At 37.6% G+C, this 18,164-nt stretch overlaps 2 protein-coding genes across 6 annotated transcripts; both read left to right on the top strand.

Annotated features, from left to right (window-relative positions):
* Window positions 1-286: 286 nt before the first annotated feature.
* On the top strand, window positions 287-14,821 carry LOC143848550 (Alkaline-phosphatase-like family protein). Of its 5 annotated transcripts, XM_077357502.1 has the most exons (17): window positions 287-430; window positions 518-611; window positions 1,271-1,315; window positions 1,605-1,772; window positions 1,870-1,954; window positions 2,055-2,161; window positions 2,479-2,559; window positions 4,616-4,668; window positions 4,767-4,869; window positions 6,772-6,915; window positions 7,334-7,430; window positions 8,540-8,771; window positions 8,859-8,952; window positions 9,451-10,515; window positions 12,821-12,913; window positions 13,048-13,331; window positions 14,102-14,821. In XM_077357502.1, exons 1-17 carry the CDS (start codon window positions 312-314, stop codon window positions 14,268-14,270), a joined length of 3,033 nt encoding a protein of 1,010 aa, XP_077213617.1. In that variant the 5' UTR covers window positions 287-311; the 3' UTR covers window positions 14,271-14,821. The 5 variants fall into 5 exon arrangements, with proteins under 5 accessions (XP_077213617.1, XP_077213618.1, XP_077213619.1 ...); XM_077357503.1 differs by lacking the exon at window positions 287-430 and having other exon boundaries at window positions 517-611; window positions 1,627-1,772; XM_077357504.1 differs by lacking the exon at window positions 287-430 and having other exon boundaries at window positions 525-611; window positions 1,600-1,772.
* A 1,350-nt stretch (window positions 14,822-16,171) lies between these two features.
* Window positions 16,172-18,164, top strand: LOC143848393 (uncharacterized). The gene has a single exon (XM_077357334.1). It carries the CDS (start codon window positions 16,578-16,580, stop codon window positions 17,895-17,897), a length of 1,320 nt encoding a protein of 439 aa, XP_077213449.1. The 5' UTR covers window positions 16,172-16,577; the 3' UTR covers window positions 17,898-18,164.

Raw genomic sequence — 18,164 nt, 5'->3', positions numbered from 1 at the left:
GATTCCATCATATATCAAGGGTCGTGATAAATTCACACCCCCAGTATGATGATTCACACCCCTCTAACGTGAATTGACGACCCCTTTCAACGCTTTTGACGTCAATTCACCTTACCAAGGGTGCGAATCATGCTACACGTGGTGCGAATTTATCACTCACTATAAAAAGCGTTAAAGTCAAGTGACAAGTGGGGCGTATAATCCTAAAGGGGAGCGAAAAAGTCAGCTCCCTATAAAATCTCTTTAAACCAGGCCAAATACCCCGCCTCTTTAAGGTTCTATTCGATTCTCTTCTCTCTCTCTCTCTGAACATGCTAACCTGCGCCACACTCGCAAAATGGACCGTCACGGCCGTTCTGTTGCAGGTCATCGGCCTCTCTCTTTTCGTATTAGGGTTTTTCCCCGTCAAACCAGCTCTCTCTGGCGTCAGGTAATCTGATACCTCATATTTCCACTTTCATTCAATGATCTGATTGACCTAATTCTTCAGATCTATCCTTCAATTCCTCCTTTTCAGTGGTCCTGAGAGCTACCGTTTTCCTACCTGCGATCCCATCAATAACCTAACAGATCGAGCACTCTCTCCTTACCAGCTCCGATCGGTCTACCATGTCAGTCTTTGATCCTTTTTTTTTTACCGTGAAAACAGTTATTTTGGATGAATTATGGACTCAATTATTTTACTAAATTGTGGCTGATTGTGCTATAGGCGCAGATTTGCAGATTTCTATATTGACTATGATTGTGTGAATTCTAGGATTTTACCTTACTGATATTGATATGTGGTTTATGTTGATTTAGATATCGGTTGAATATAATTTAGATATTACTTGCTGATTCACTACATTCAAAATCATTGGCGGATACATACATTCTTTTGTTTGTTTTGATCTGGAGAGTTATATAACTTATTAAATGGTAATGTTATCAGCACTACTGTATTTTGATGATCCCACTCCTCACTTTATTAAAAGTAAGGTATGGCCCGCACCAGATGATGATCCAAACCGTCCATTAGATGGCCACAGTCTCAATAGGTTGTGCCTCAAAAATTAATAGAGAAAATTTTCTTTGCTTATGTTAATATTTTTTTGACTATATAGCTATGGAAGAAATACTTAGTCACTTCATCAATGCAAAATCTTTTGGCCAAATCCAAAGCACCCGTGTGTGTTTCGAACTTTAGACTTTTGTGGTGATATATCTTTACATGTATGCAGACTTGTTTTTGCTAGTCTAAGTGCAACTTGATGGTATGATCTTATTGCAGGAGATGTCAGAGATACCTCCTTTGTTTGATCGATTGATATTAATGGTATGTAATTATTATTCCTCAAGAGAAATAAGTTCCATGAATGATCTCCTTGGTTTTCAATATAAATTATGGGCGATGATATTTTCACCCCCCTGCACTACGCATTCGCCCCCCTTATATCATTAACAGTGGGCAACTTTCACGCTTTTTGATGTCAAATCACGATAAAAGGGGGGCGAATGCGTACTGTAGAGGGGTGAAAATATCATCGCCCATAAATTATATGATATTTATGTACTTTGAATGGATTTCATTTTTTTTTTTTCAATTATAAATTATGTCAGTTTAGGTTGTCGATGGCCTCCCTGCAGAGTTTGTACTGGGAAAGGGTGGGCTTCCTCCGACTAAGGCTATGATGGAAGCAATGCCATATACTCAGTCCTTGTTATCAAATGGAAGGGCAATTGGGTACCATTCAAAAGCTGAACCTCCCACAGTTACCATGCCTCGGTTAAAGGTTGAACAATCTTATCATACTATATTGTTGACATCATATGTAGGCAGATGTTTCTGGGTCTTATATTTACTCTATTCATGTATATGTTTACCTGCAGGCAATGGTTTCTGGGGCAATTGGAGGTTTCTTAGATGTGGCTTTCAATTTTAACACTCAAGCTCTCTTAGATGATAATCTTATTGGTTAGTTGGATACATGCTATGGTAGGCTCATTTTCAGCAATAAAATAGAGGTCTCAATTTCTGGGTTGCAGACTTTTTGCTCAAATCCATTGGGTTGCAGGCCAATTTCATAGTATCGGTTGGAAAATGGTGATGCTTGGCGATGAGACATGGATTAAGCTGTTTCCCAGATTATTTACAAGACACGATGGAGTTAGCAGTTTCTATGTAAGTGTATGGAATTGTGGGTATGTGTATTATAGTCCACTGCTTGATTTTCAAACAGTACAAATGCCACTATGCTTTGTGGGCATGTTAAGCTTTTGATCTCATCTAGTATATGATAGTGTGTGAAGTTTCATTTCTTTTTTTGCTATTAATTGTTAAATTACAAAATTTATCTCCACTGTTAATTTAAATTTCCTTGCTTTGCTTCAGCTGTTCATTGTATTTTTTCGGCTGTGATGCATTTTCCCACTTGGGTTGACTATTGAACATGACCACATACTTCTGATACTTTTATGGTTATTTTCCCTCTGTTTTAGGTGAAAGATACGGTACAAGTGGATCAGAATGTAACCCGGCATTTGGATGTTGAGCTCACTTCTAATGACTGGGATCTTCTGGTATATTTATAGTTTTAGTGCTTGTAACATTTTTTATTATGATTTTCCCATTATAAGTGACATTGATTCTACTGTAGTGAACTTTATTTTTAGTGATATCTTGGGTTGTGTCCAGAAATTCCTTGACCCAGGTTATGGCAACAGTTCAATTGCATGTGTCTAGAATTTCCCACTCTATGGGAAATTCGATTCCCACTGTATGGGAAACGCGTATCCCACTCTATGGGAAGCACGTTTCCTATCTACCCTCATTGTCTCTTGCTAGTTCTCTTCTCTTCATCTTCTTAGTATTTACATGTAAAGTCATTTAAGTACTTAAGATTTTCATGTAAATAAGGGAATAACCCCCATTTGAATCTATTAAAAATAGTTCTAAGACCCAAATCTAAGTGGATAAAACTGTCCAGTTCTAGTACAAAATTTGAAAAAAACAGGTCGGGTCAAAATCTTAACTTCCAAACGATGGGGTATTTTTTTATTTTTTTTTAAAATTTTAAATATTTAACTACTAAAAAAATTCTCGACCCTTCATGCTTCCCACCTTCCTGAGAGCCTTCACTCCCCGCTTTCACTTCCCACTCTGGCAACCTTGATGCAAACCATTCATTTGATGGGCCCTGATATAGATAGGGTGTGCCCAGAAAACAGTTCCATAGGATCATCCCAACCCTTCTATTTGTGGAGGTTAAAATGAACGGCTATAAACCTCCACAGATCTGTCCATTTTTAACCTCCACAAATCGAAGGGTTAGGATGATCCTATGAAGCTGATTTTTTGGGCACACCCTATCTATGTCAGGGCACATCAAAAGAATGCTTTTAATCATCCACACAATGTGGGCCCACTGTGTTTCATGCGACAGAGTAGATAACGTTATCTACTCGGTCGAGTAGATACACTTTTCGCATCCAATAAACACTAGGGGTCATAAATTTTGTTTACTTTGAAATCTGTGAACTCCCTCTCCTCCTCCTTTTTGTGACGCAATCGACACAGCGGGGGGGGGGGGGGGGGGGGTCATAATTTCAAAAAGGGAGGTAGTTGGTGAGTGGAGCAGAACAGTAGGACACGAACTCATTTCGATAGAATGAGGCAGTCCCTATTTTTTTTTTTAATAGTGGGCATCATTGTGGTTATTGTTCTCATTGTAGTTTTTTTTGTTGTTGGAATCTGGACGGTCCAAGTCCAAATGGATGAGGATTCAAACACCGACCTTATGATTCAAACAAGGGAGGTATTTTCCCTGGGTCGATGCTCAGTTCAATTGTTTCAATACAATAGTGAGATTGCTGTACTAAAATATTATAAATTTTTTGCAATAGATTAAAATTTCCAAAAAAAAAACACTTGGTAAATAACTTTTTGCAGTAGTTGTTGGAATCGAAACTGTCTTATAGTGTTACTCTATGTATAAAGCATCAGGACCCAAGCCTTGATCTATTGATGTTTTCATTGTCAATTTGGTCAGCTAGGCTATTTAGTATTTGCTTGATGGTTATTCAGACAGCACGAGTTTCATTTATTTTATTTTTTTCATTTGACAATTTCTTAAATGTTTTTATTCTTTATCGTCTGTCTTTTCTATCTTGGCGTTTGTGCTGTTATTTCACAGTGACATTTCTTTTCTTATGATAAATGCTTAAATATGTGGAGCTTCTGTCTGGCCTTTTTATTCATATTCTCATTTCAAAGTCTAATCTCATCTAATATTCTCAGCCAAGTATAAAATCTATTCTTGAACAGTACAGCTTATCTAGGTTTGTAAACATAGTTTAAACTTATATTTTCTACACCTTCGATATTTGTGATTTTCTTTCCCGTGGATCTCATTATATATGACGATCAAGAGTCAAGACATTGCCATTTACGATAACCTGGCAACAAAGCCCTAAGATTGGACACTATTTAGTTCTATGGTGGTTAGTTATGATACATCACAAGTTCTGGTATAACATTATACCACCCTGTTTAAGGTTTATATGATAGCTTTTTCTCATAAATTTGAATTTATTATTTATGGTGCGGGTGCATTCCTAACTGAAGCTATTGTTTTAGATTCTTCACTATTTAGGCTTAGATCATGTTGGGCATATCGGTGGACGATATAGGTAAACTTTTTTTTTACCTTTATTAGCTTAATAGGTGGTTCATTTAGCACAATTATTCCCTAATTTTTGTATTAATTTTGACAATCTAACAATTCCAGTGTCTTGATGGCCCCAAAGTTGAAGGAGATGGATGAAGTTATTAAGAAGATTCATATGAGCACAATCTTGCATCAAAACAGTCATGACAAGCGCACACTTTTGGTTTGTGCGACTTTTGTTCTCAGTATCTTGCATTTACAAATCGATAATGTTTGATGCTGCATTTCTTATATGTTCATTTCAGTACTTAATTTTTATCTTTTGATAGAACAAATTGAATGAATATATAGCTTTGTTCTTGATAAAAAAAAAGAATATATAGCTTTGTAGAATATAAAAATATTTTTAACAACGTTTTGATCATGTGCTAGTTTATATTAACCGGAGGCTTGCTAGTTGATACATATGCTGTAAAAAACTATATATGACTGGAGATATAGCTGTCTCAAATATTGTAATATAATTGAGAATTGAAATAAATCATGTTGCTATGGGGGCAAGATGTCTAAAGGTTTTTGTTAAATTGTGTGGATTCAAAATTATATTTCTAAAAGTCATGTAGATTCAAATATAGGGGTTTTAATTGGTGAAAACATGGAGCATATGACAACGATGTAAATGATTAATATCTTGAAATTCTCTAAAAAAGCTGCAGTTTCTTTAGGTCTTGCTTATCAGTTAATAATTTCCATTCAATACTTGTTCATGCAAAGGCATAAAAATGAGTTAGACGTGTTGAAGCATTTTATATCACTAGGTGCCATGTGTTAGGTACCTTACCGATACGCCAAAAGCTCTAGAGCTGATGGAATGCGTTAGGCAAGGCCCTTTAAACATGTCCCATTCCAGGTTGGGTCCCACCCAGTCCAATACCTAGGCGGCCCCCCACTTAGGACTGTAACATACCACCACGCTTCCGAATCCACCGTCCTCGGCGGCCCACTCTGTGACAACTTTCACTCTGGCTTTTTTTTCTCTAGGTAGCCCGGTATCCCTTTCCACATGTCACTGCTTCCGCGGCGGCCCACTCTGTGGCAACTTCACTCTGGTAGCTTTCACTCTAGCTTTTTTTACCAGGTAGCCCTTTCCAGCTTGTCCTCTCCACAGGTCGCCCCTTCCGTGACTCGAACACGGGACGTGGTGGTTGCTCTGATACCAAATGTTAGGTACCTTACTGATAAGCCAAAAGCTCTAGAGCTGATGGAACGCTAAACCTGTCCCATACCAGGCTGGGTCCCACCCAGTCACATACCTAGGTGGGCCCCCACTTAGGACCGTAACATCATGCATTTCCAAGGATCCCTGATCTATTATCTCTGTGTTTTCTAAGGATCCTCGATCTATTATCTCTATTTTTGCCAAGGATCCTCAATCTATTGTCTATCATATGTTTTCTCACATTATGTTCTCTCATTAGTTTTCCATTATAATGCTGCTTGTTTTCCTATTCAAACACCAGTGATACCCATTATTGTCATTAATACCTTTCTTGCATTGGCTTACAGTTTAGTCCACCTCATCAACATCATCGTTTTATCTCCTCTTACTGAATTGTATATCCTGTCTTTCTTTCACTAGATTCTTTCTCACTATGTTTAGTAACCAGTGATCTATGTTATGAGTGTCGAAATCCAACAAGGGTATCGAGCGTTGGATTCTGCTTCCTTAAAAAAATAAGGATTTGTGGATTCAGCTAATTTTAATTATTTGACATTATAATATGGTTATATATTGGGAATTTTAGGTTAAGTAAATATAATATTTTATTTCCATGTAAAATAAATTACTAGAAGGTAAAACTCAAAACATGTGATAATTGTAAATTTGTTGTAGCATTTAGAAAAATATAAATTAAAGAAATCTAGAAGTGTCGTAGCGAATCCTAAAGTATTAGAATCTGATGCATGTCTGAATATAGTCGTGCTAAGCCTTTGAATCAACTTAATGTCCATTCATCCATATTATTTTTCCGTGTCTATTTTTCAGATGATTTTTGTGATGATAGGGTAATTTCAATAATTTGAGTTGGCTAACCAGGCTTCTTTATTCTCATTTTTTGGATAGATGATAGTCAGTGACCATGGCATGACAAATGGTGGGAATCATGGAGGATCCTCGTATGAAGAAACTGACTCTTTAGCGCTGGTTATTGGTCTTGGGTCAAGGGTCCCGAATTCTCCATTGGCAACCTATGACACGACATTTCAGGTAACCAAACATTGAATTTCCCTGAGTCTCATGTCATTATCAAATTTTAGTGAATTCTAGTCTTTCACAACACATCGAGATCAGGAACCCCCACCCCCAAAAAATGTCAATGAATAGTTTGAATAAATAACAAAGGATAAGATATCCCAAACGACATTATAGTCCGTGGAAATTGCCATTGTTCAACTGAAAAGATGGTAAATTTGCAATGCTTATTTTGTCGAATGCATGTTAGATGTCCTTATGTGTTGAAAATATTTACAATGAGAGCAAGTCCTCACATTTACAACATTTCTTTATATATTAATCACTCATTTTTTAATCTGTAGTCTGTTGTATAAGTAAGAGACATTTGCAAAATCACATGGAGGTGCTCCTCTTTTCCACCACTTACCTTTTATTTAATTGTGTGGTTTAGGTGGACATTGCACCAACATTGGCTCTTCTTTTTGGTGTTCCTATTCCAAAGAACAGTGTCGGTGTTTTGATTGCAGGAATCTTTGATTCTATGACAGGTCGGTTTACTTTCTTCTTCTTTTTTTGTTTTATCATAATAAATTGATTGTGGCGAAAAGAAAAGAATGCTATTAAAAGGCTACGATGGCCCGTTAATCTTTTACACCCCCTTCGAAAGTCTTTATTGAATCTATGATTAGTCATATGTTCTTCAATTAAATTTGGTTTCTTGCCATCTATTTCACTTTGTACCAATTCTAGAAATATGATCGCTATAACTTAATATTGAATACTCTTTTATCTCTTTTTTAATATTAAAGATAAAATTATAGGAAACATTATGAACATGTTTAAATTTCAATTCAACTCTTTAGGATTCATTGGACTCGAAAAAGGCACAAGGAAGTTACCATGGGTGAACATATCTATCACTTGAAACTCTAGCCTTACATAATGTGCAGAAATTCCCCTGTTTTCCACCTTCTACTTCACATCATGGCATTCTATTCAATTTGATTTATCCTTTTCATGAAACATTGGATTGGTTGCTGTACCTGGTTAGCACAAACGTCTTCACAAGTAGCTGAACCAGCACTGTATTGCTCTCCTAATAGATTCTTCCACCATATTGTTTACTTTGTATGTTAAATAGCACTAAGACTTTAACTCTCTATCCTTTCGACATAATTTATGTTTTTTTCCAAATCATTAAATTTTAAAAATTTTATTTTATTTAATAAAAATCGATGAATTTACAAATCCTACTTTTGGGGGTTTACCGAATCCGACAAATTTAATCCCCCCTGTTAGATCCCGAGACACGAATTTGAATCCATGCAACACAAGCATCAATCAAACCCATGTCTCAAGATTTTCCATCATTCTTCTAAAAGCATCAATTACAGTAGAGAACAGGAATGGGTGAAAGAGGGTATGCCTGCCTTCATCCTCTAGAAGACTTAAAAAGGCCTCTAGGAGAACCGTTAATCAAAATAGAGATCCGTGACGAAGAGATGGAAGTTCTCATCCACCCGTGCCATTTATTTAGCCCCAAACCCCATTTTGAAGGTTACAGACTTATTCTTTATTGAATATGTTTCTTGCATTGGTACTTATTTCATCTTTAAATCGAGTTTTGTATGCTGATTTTTTTTAATCTTTTTATCAGATGAGCAACTGCTGCGAGCAATGGAATTGAATTCTTGGCAGTTACTAAGATTACTACAAGCACAATTGCCCGGTGTATTGTGTGTAGATTCGCCATGTTACGACTCTAGTCATGAGCAAGGTTCGAAAATCAGGAGTTGCAATGGCAATATCAGAGAAAAGCTATGTTGCTTATTTTCAAAAGCTGTGGTTTTCCATAGTTCCTTGAAATCTAAGAACGGCACACACTTCATGTAATTTTGCTGTTTTTTAAATCATAAAATAAGTTCCTTTATGTGTGAATGGTTTTATGATGCTTCAACTATAGTTTTTTGATGCAGATCAAACAATATTGATGACATTCGGAGCACTATTGCAGCATATGATGATTTTTTAAGAACTTCGACCAAGTGGTTATCACGGAAAGTAACTGATGTAAATATCACTTTGTTATCCCAAGCTTCAAGTCAAAAATAAATGGATAATTTTTTTGCATTAATTCAATTGAGGAAAGGGTTCCTGCGCTCGAGTGCAGAAACAGGGGTGGGCCACATTTGGGTGGGGGGATCCAAAGCATTCATTTGATGGGCCCTTTCATGGATAGGGTGTCCACTAAAAATCAGCTCCATTGGATCACCATAGGGTGTCCATTTGTGGGGCCAAAAATGAGCAGATTTGTGGGCAAACAGTATCTGTCCATTTTTGGCCCCACAAATGGACACCCTAAGATGGTCCAATGGAGCTGATTTTTTGTACACCCCCCATTCACGGTGGGGCCTGTCAAATGAATGCTTAGGATTGCCCCCCAATGTGGCCCCACCCCCCTTTCCAGCACTCGAGCACAGATAAGCTATCTGCGCTCGAGCGCAGGAACCCTTTCCTCAATTTATAATTAGTCATCAATAGAAATTTTACAGTTCCATCCTTGTGCAGAAGCCTCTCCACTTGCTTGCATCTGGTGTTGCCTTAATGCTCCTATCATGCATGATACTGCTGAACCTTCTATTCCGAACGTGCCGAGAAGTTTACCACGCACAATTAGAATGGTCTCCTGACTTAAATAACCATAATTACAAGTGGCGGTTAGATGAGACCTTTACTTTTTTTGCAGTTCTAGTTCATACTTTTAGTCTTGGTGCAAGTTCCATGGTAGAGGAAGAGCAATACATATGGCATTTTCTGACCTCTACAATATATTTAATATTTCTCCGTACAACAATCCAATCCCTTCCGATAGGACAAGTGTCAAAATTATTTGATGCAGTGAAGGGACAAAAGAGCTATACTACCAGTCAATTGTGCCACACCAATGAAGGAATTGTTCCAAGGTTTATTGACAACAAATCTCTACGATGGAAAAATCAAAACATATATCTTCAGTTCTGTTCTATTATTGGGGTGCTCATCTCTGGGAGAATTTTGAGAGGTTGGCATCAAGGTGGTGTGAATTGGACTCATCTTCCTGATATATCCAATTGGCTTGAGCATGCCGGCACTCTCACCGTAAAATATTTCCAGATAGTTTCAGTGCTCCTTGTTATCGGCTTGAGCTCCTCTCTATATCTAGTGAGATCAATGAAAACTTTTGTTCTTGTAGTCCAGGTCAGCGTTGTTATATCTGGGTTCCTGGTTTTCTTGCATGTCACAGAATATGAGAACCATGTAGCTCAGATCGTCTATGCGACCCTTGGTATGACAATGATTGGAACGAACTTAGCATCACCATGGATCATGCCCGTTACAAATTTCACTACTTGTGGGTCCACTGAACTCAACTCGGCCTCTCTTTCCACTGAGTTGCAAATTGAGTCTCTTCTGTTAGGAGTGAGTGAAACTGCGTACTTGATTGGAAGGATATATGTACTTTGTTGGTGCCTTTTGCAGTTGCTTCTCCAGCAACCAGTAAATGCAGTCCCTATTCTACTACTACTATTGCAAATCCTGGCTACCATGATATATTTTTCTACTGATGGACCCCATCATAAACAGTGGGTTGAGGTCAGTGTCAAAATAAATCACTATCTTTATTTTTGTCACCATGGGAAGAAATGATTTCTTTATATAATTGATTGAATACTCCCGTGTTGAATGTTAAGGTCATTAGATATTGGAGTGCGTAGTTAATTATTTCTTCTATTTGCCAGAATAACTGAATTTATTAAATTAGGAAATTCCATTCGCGAGCATTTTCTATCGGTTTATGCATAATGTGTATTGATTGTATAAATTTAAAATATTAGATGGAATGAATTTTACCATTCAATTGGGACATATCAACTAATTATATCTTCTATTTGCTTGAAAAACTTAATTTATTAAATCTGGAAATTTCATTTGCGAACATTTTCTGGCTGTTTATGCATTATGTGTATTAATTGTATAAATTTAAAATATTAGATGAAATGAATTTTACCATTCAATTGGGGCCTATCAACAATGAAACTGAACAAAAGAGAGTCGTATTCCCATGTAAAGAAAAATTAATAATTGTTAGTATCATTTAGAGTCGTGTTCAAAAATACCTTAAATGAGAGGGCCAGTGATGGAGATAATGCCCATTGCGTGTTTATTCTAGACGGGGTCGCACTCGTGGGCCCACATAGGGGATCTTTTTGTTTATGTTATGGTTATTTTATTATTCTTAGGGATATTTTTGGGATTACTTGATGTTATTTGGGTTATTTTAGTCTTTGTTACTTTTATGGTAGTTTAGTCTTTAAGGGATTCTTAATTTAGGAAGTTTCTTTATTTTAGGGCTCTTAATTGCCTATTTGTAGGCTAAGCTACAGCTTATTTCTTAACTTTAAATGAATTATTGAGATTATTGAGTGAACTCTCCCTGCAGAATTCTTCTTCTTCTCTTCCTCCCTAAATTCTCCTTTTCTACTTCTAATCTCCTCTGTTTCTTCTTTCTTCTTCTATTTCTCTTCACAGCCTATATCAATTTGGTATTAGAGCAAAGATCCGAGTCTCCGAGTTTCGAATCTTGAGGCGCCCTGAAATTCCCAAATCTGCAAAAAGATTTGAGTCTCCCAAAATCATCCGAAACCATCTTCCACACCCAACAGTAGCCTTCACTTTCCAAGCCTTAGAAACCTTGCAACCTTGTTGTCTAGACCCTAAACTCCATCCCTCTTAAACCCTCCTGAAACACTAACCCTTGAACCCTTCTTTCCCAAAACCAGCCCCACCATCTTCTTCTTCTTCTTCTTCTATTTCTCTTCACAGCCTACATCAGCCAGCCTTGGCGCAATGGTAAGGTTGCTCCATTGCGACCTGGTGGTCACAGGTTAGAGTCAAGGAAACAGCCTCTCTGCAAAGCAGGGGTAACGCTGCATACATCCCTCCCCAGACCCTGCAATGGCGGGAGCCTCGTGCACTGGGCCGCCCTTTTTTTCAAAATTACCTGAAATCTTATAATTCTATTATGATACTTTTGATTCTTTCTTTCGCTTGATGATGCAACGTTGTTATCCATTATATTTTATTTTGGCCTCAATCACTAATATAAACTGAGAAGCACAGAGATTGAGCAATGAATGCATTCGAAAAATATTTTAAATTTCCACCGAAACCAACACGAAACAACCAAAATGCTTCTGTTTTCATTCCCACTGAAATCAAAACGCATAATGAAACCAAAACCACAACTGGTATACTGTAGTATATGTTACATAGTTCTATTTTAATGAATTCCATGTGAAAGATGTATGTTATAATTCTATGATGAGATTTTGATTCTTTCTTTCACTCGATGTGTCGATTATATTTTATTTTGGCCAAAATCACTAATATAACATGAGAAGCTCGGAGATTTAGTAATGGATGCATTCCAAAAATGGTTTAAATTTTCACCGAAAGCAAAATAAAGTGACCAAAATATTTATGTTTCAATTCCCATCGAGATACATACTAAAATCAAAACGCATATTGAAGCCAAATCTGGTTACATGGTTCTATTTATATGAATTACACATGAAATATGGTGTATGTATTATTTATAAATATTTATATGCATTAACTATGAAATGTGGTACGTATAACTGGCAACAGAGCTGATCCTCTTTCCTTGACAGCTATATTTTTGTTTGTGAGAGGCTGAGAGAGACTGCACGTCTGCATCCATATTCCATATGCCTTCTAACCATATGGTCATATCAATTTGACGCGCTTGTGCACATCATTCTCCATTTCTCCTAGTATCAATTGTATACACTGCCTCATATTGTGCACTTTCTTGTGTTCCCAGCAGATTTAGTGATTGCTTTTTAAGATCTGACAATGAAAATTTTGTACTTCGCAGGTTGCCGCCATGTACTTTTTGGGAATGGCGGGCCATTTTGGTCTTGGGAACAGCAACAACTTAGCTACTGTTGATGTTGCAGGAGCATATATAGTAATGTTATTGCCTACTGATCTGAGTTGATTCTAGCTTCCATTCCTAGTGAGGGTCATAATTCTCATCGTTAGTTTTGGAGTTGTATTAACCATTGTATCACTAACCACCAACCACTGTTTACTGTACACCAGGGCATCTCTAGTCACTCTACAGTGCTAGCTGGGATCTTGCTATTCATTATTACTTATGCATCTCCTCTATTGTTTCTTCTCGGCATGACGATGTATGTACCGATGAAGGAGATGAAGTGTTTGTTAGTGTCACAAAGCGCAGATTTGGGTTGTTATCTACAGAGGATGATTGGCGTTCCTTGTCTTCTGCCCTTGGGATTGAACTCGGTTACATTGACTGCATTCACCATCATATTGCTGCTTATGAGGAACCACTTATTTGTGTGGAGTGTATTCTCCCCCAAGTAAGAATATTTCCTATCCCCGGTTTAGTGTTTATACAATATGTCAATATGTTAATTGACTAGAATTCCCTTAGTGTATTAAAGTATTTGGTTTTGCCATGTTATTTTGCTGTTAGATAGAGCTGATCCAATAATTGGTTCCTACCTGTGATGATTTTCCTTACAGTTCATCTCTTGATAATAGGGAAGAATTGCCTTGCCTAGCACACTTGCGAACTCATCTTGAATTTATATACTGTTCGATAATGTTGTAGTGACTTGCAACTGTTCTTTGTGTCCCGCCTACAGCTCCTTGAATCTCTAGTTAGTTGTTCTGGTAGTAATCTCTCAATCTTTGGTCGACTGTCTATCAACATTTCTTGGTCCATACCTCACATGGTTTAGAGTTCCATGTGCATATTTTTTTATATTTAGGTTTTCTAAAGGTAATCTCTTAGCCTGCTTCAGAGTTCCTAGAGTTGTATTTTTAACTCACATGTTTTCAGTGTTCCCTCCTCTCTTATTATCCTTTTGTCCTATTAGTTACATCCATTTGTGCATGCATGTACTGGTTGTTGTGGAAGCATGGTTTTTAATTATAAAGATTGGTCATCTTTCAGACCATTTGACTGGCTTAAAGAATGTAGTATGTGGAAGCAATGTTATTTAAAATTTAAAAGCGTGTTATGAATATTCTGTTTGGTAGTGTGTCAAGATACCTCCCCTGAATACAACAGATTTCATAGTCAGCAGTAAATTTTGTTAATCTAAATGTCATCCTTTTCCTGTAGGTACTTGTATATTTGTACTGCAACTGTGAGTGTCTACATTGGGGTATCTTTGGTAGCTGCAACAAGAATTTACACATGCTCCGTCCTCTTCTTTAGGACCAAGATGTTCTTTCCAAAGAGAGAGGCCTTTGATGACTCGCAGTTGGCAAATGAACAGTGCAAGAATTAACACCTTCATGCTGGCATGTTGGTAATGAGTTGCAATGCGGGACAAAATGTTCTCAGGTGGAGGATTGGGGAACTTGATGAGTCGATCTGCCTACACGTCTTGCCTTTACTGCTATATTGAGTTACTTCACGGATAGTGGATTTGTTTGTCCTCTGTTGAATTTTTTTTCACGGCTCGGGAACTATATTAAAGACTATGACACTATGGACCCAAACGGAAAAATCAAGCCAGTGCTTCGCAACGGCACCCATTAATAAAGGTTCAGGAACTGATTTTCTTTCTCTTCACTATGGAATCCTTGAGCAATTTGTCACGGTAAATTATATCCGCCCCTCCAAAATTCAGTTCAGAGAATGAAGCAAAGCAAACAGTTTGACGTTCATATAAATCATTCAGATTTTAATGATCTTTGTTATTTTTGATTTCATTTATTGTACCATGTCATTATAAGTTTGGAACATTTAAATCTCTCTTGAATTGTTTAATTTTGAGCAAGTAAATTGTTTCCTGTTAGGCTTATAAATTCTTTGCAATATTCTGTGTTATACCTCTGGCTAGGATTTGACTTGAATTTATATGAAATAACTGCATTTCTAGTTCTAATTGTTGTCCCACCTATTTAGAGTTGAATCGGTCGGGCCATCCGGGGTCCATTGAAAGCCCAATCTAGCCCATCTCTTGATGTAGGTCCCATATGTACAAACATGTGCTATGAGTCAAGCCTTGTCGGACCCAGGATTATCTTGACCTACATTACAACTACGTATACATGTGAGACATGTGGAGGGTAAAAATCTGTCTCATCATATGGTGCGACTACCTCAAGTAACAAACAAAATAAAGAGGATATGAAGAAAATAGACATGAAATTGCTTGACTTAATAATATCCTTCAGCTTGTAGTAAAAAACTGAAGTAAACACTTTCCAAGGAAATTTTTTCGTGAAATAACGTTACTTGGCAATGGGGTGTGAATGTGTGATCCAATCCAAAGGTTAATAATGGACAGGATTTGGGCACAACAGGTGGATCCATATCCGATTGTGTCCCAGAGGTACCAACAAAATCCGATGGGGCATCCTAGATCCAAATGGAGGGTGCCACTGTTTGAAAATACCTTTCGGGCACGTTTGGCTGTCAGGAATTTGTTTTCATGATAAATTGATGAGTTGCAGGAAACGAAATAAAGGAGGAAACTAGTGTCTACGGCAACGAGAAGTGGCAAAAAAAATCAGGCGATTAGATTTTTTTTTTGTTTACAGATTTTTTTAGCCCCTTCTCACCCCTTGGAGATGCTAGTTTCATGTATTTTGTTTCCTAATTTTTAGCCACTTCACCCGCCCAACTCCTCTCTCACCACTTGTAGGCACCAATTAGTGTCTGAATGCTCTCAACGTTTATACAAAGCAACACCCTCTCCTCCTCCTGAAATCCTAAGCCCAAATTGTGTACAACATAAGCATGACTAAGGAAAACACTCTCTGATGGAGGGTCTGATTCAAAAAACAACTTGACCTACATAAGTGGATCATATCCGAAGTAGAGAAGTTACACCCCTGATCTATCCAATCAAGGCCCTTCATGTCCACACTCTGAAAGAATAATCGGACGGTTGGGTTCATCCAATCGTATAGATAATCAATCCAAGGTGGGACCCAGTATTTGTTGCATAATCATTCTAAACTCTTGGAACAGGATCACCCATCTCATAGACAGGCATAGGGAGAGATTCTAATAGGAGAAATTGACATTCTTCAAAGACAATAATATCCCCCCAAATAAAATCAATATCCTAAAATGAATACATTATTATCTGTCATTACTTGAAACTAATCCTTCCATTTTCGTCCATCAAAATCTTTTTGCATGAAATTAGATTTCACTCATCGACAACGCATCAGCCACTACGCAGTACGCACACTCTTCGAAACACTCAGCTCTTTTATGACTTATGAGAGATTTTCCTTGTTTTTCTCTCCACTTTCTCTCCTCCTTTCTCCTCAAAAACCTCATACAGAAACAGAGGGAGAGAAACCCATTTCGAAATCCCCATTTATTTTAGCTTTTCAACATCTCCCAGACCAGAAACTGAGAGAGAGAGAGAGAGAGAGAGAGAGAGAGACCTATTTCAAAAAAATCAGATTTCTTTGACCTTCTTAGCTTTCTTCCTAACCAAAAACAGAAACACACTGAGAGAAACCCATTTAATAATCCTATTTTTCCAGCTTTCTCCCCACAAAAAACCCACAAAGAGAGAGAGAGAAAGAGAGCCATTTCAAAACCCTCATAGAAAAAGATTAATCTTGAAATGGAGAACAGCAAGAACAGAGCTGAGGCTGAGAGATCACTTGGAATTGCAGAGAAACTTTTGATGGCGCGCGATCTCGTGGGCGGTATGAAATTCGCCATTCAAGCTCAAGATCTTGATCCCCTCCTTGACGGCGCCGATCGGATTCTCGCCATTTCCGACGTCCTCATTGCCGCCGAGAAGCGAATCAACAACCAAATGGACTGGTATGCAATTCTCCAACTTCACCCTAGTTCTAACAACCTTGAAATCATGAACAGACAATACAGAAGATTAGCCCTTCTCTTACATCCTAGCAAGAACAAATTAGTTGGGGCTGATAATGCATTCAAGCTTGTTGTTGATGCCTGGAATGTGTTATCTGATCCCTTGAAGAGAGCTCTTTATGATAAACAGTTCTATTTAAGCAGTTCCATGAAACCCACTAAAGAGGAAAAACAGAAACAGACCCGGAACAAAACCCTAGATTTGAATTTCTGGACAACCTGTCCTTATTGTTGTAATCTTTATGAGTATGTTAGGGATTATGAGAATTGCAATCTTAGATGTCAGAACTGTAAGAGGGTCTTTCATTCTGCTGAGATTCCGATTCCGTCGCTCCCTCCTTTTGTTCCAGGAATGGATAAGTATGTCTGTACTTGGGGTTTCTTCCCTTTGGGAATTCCTGGACAAAACCCTAATTTGGGTTTTGGGTTTGGGACTGTTCCTTTTGTTCCCAATTTGGGTGCTGATCAGAATATGGGATTTTCGCCTTGGAGGGAAACATGGAATGCTAACACTTCGAAGACGTCGACTAATCAATGGAATAGTTCAATGGGTTTTACTGATCAAAATGTGGAAAAACAGAAGAGTTCTCTAGTGGAAAAGGCGAAGAAAGAAATTAAGAAGAAACTATCGATGAACAGAAAAATGGGTGTTGGTCCTCAGAAGAAAAGTAAAGTGACAAACAAACCAACAATGAAACCTACAGGCAGGGAGATGAAAACTAAAACGCATGGGATAATATCTACTACCCATGAATCAGAAAACTTGTTATTAAATAGGGAAATTAGAGAGAACATTGAAATGCAAAGTGTTGTTGAAGATCGTGCAATATGTGTAGAAATGGATATAGGGAGTAGAGGCAGAAATGCTAGTAGAGATATTGGCTCTTTTGTGGGATTACAAGATTGTCAAGTACCTTTCAAGGGAATTGGACAAGTAGAAGAATCAGTTGTCCCTCTTGATAGCCAATATCACGAAGAACCAGAGTTCAGTGATATTCTAGACAGTCTTCCGATGATTTACGACATAAAAGACGAAGACATAGAGTTGATATAGATGGTGTTGGCACTTGAGAAGACTAGAACTTCCCTTCATGTTTGTATGTTTTTTTGGTCAGGCTGATGTAACAAGGTGCAAACCATAGAGTTGATATAGATGGAGTTGGCACTTGAGAAGACTCGAACTTCTCTTCATGTATGTATGTTTTTTTTGGTTAAGCTGATGTAAACAAGGTGCAAACCAAAATTTTGTAACTGTTGCTTCTTACTTGAAGCATAATGTTTATATTGAAGCAATGAGATTGCCAGTTCTTAGGGCAAGTCA

The sequence above is a fragment of the Tasmannia lanceolata genome, unplaced genomic scaffold, assembly GCF_043159265.1.
Source record: "Tasmannia lanceolata isolate RefF3 unplaced genomic scaffold, GAP_Taslan_0.1 ptg000016l, whole genome shotgun sequence".
In the NCBI taxonomy this organism is placed as follows: Eukaryota; Viridiplantae; Streptophyta; class Magnoliopsida; order Canellales; family Winteraceae; genus Tasmannia; species Tasmannia lanceolata.
The sequence above is the reverse complement of the archived record's forward strand: the minus strand, read 5'-3'. Positions and strand labels throughout refer to the sequence as shown.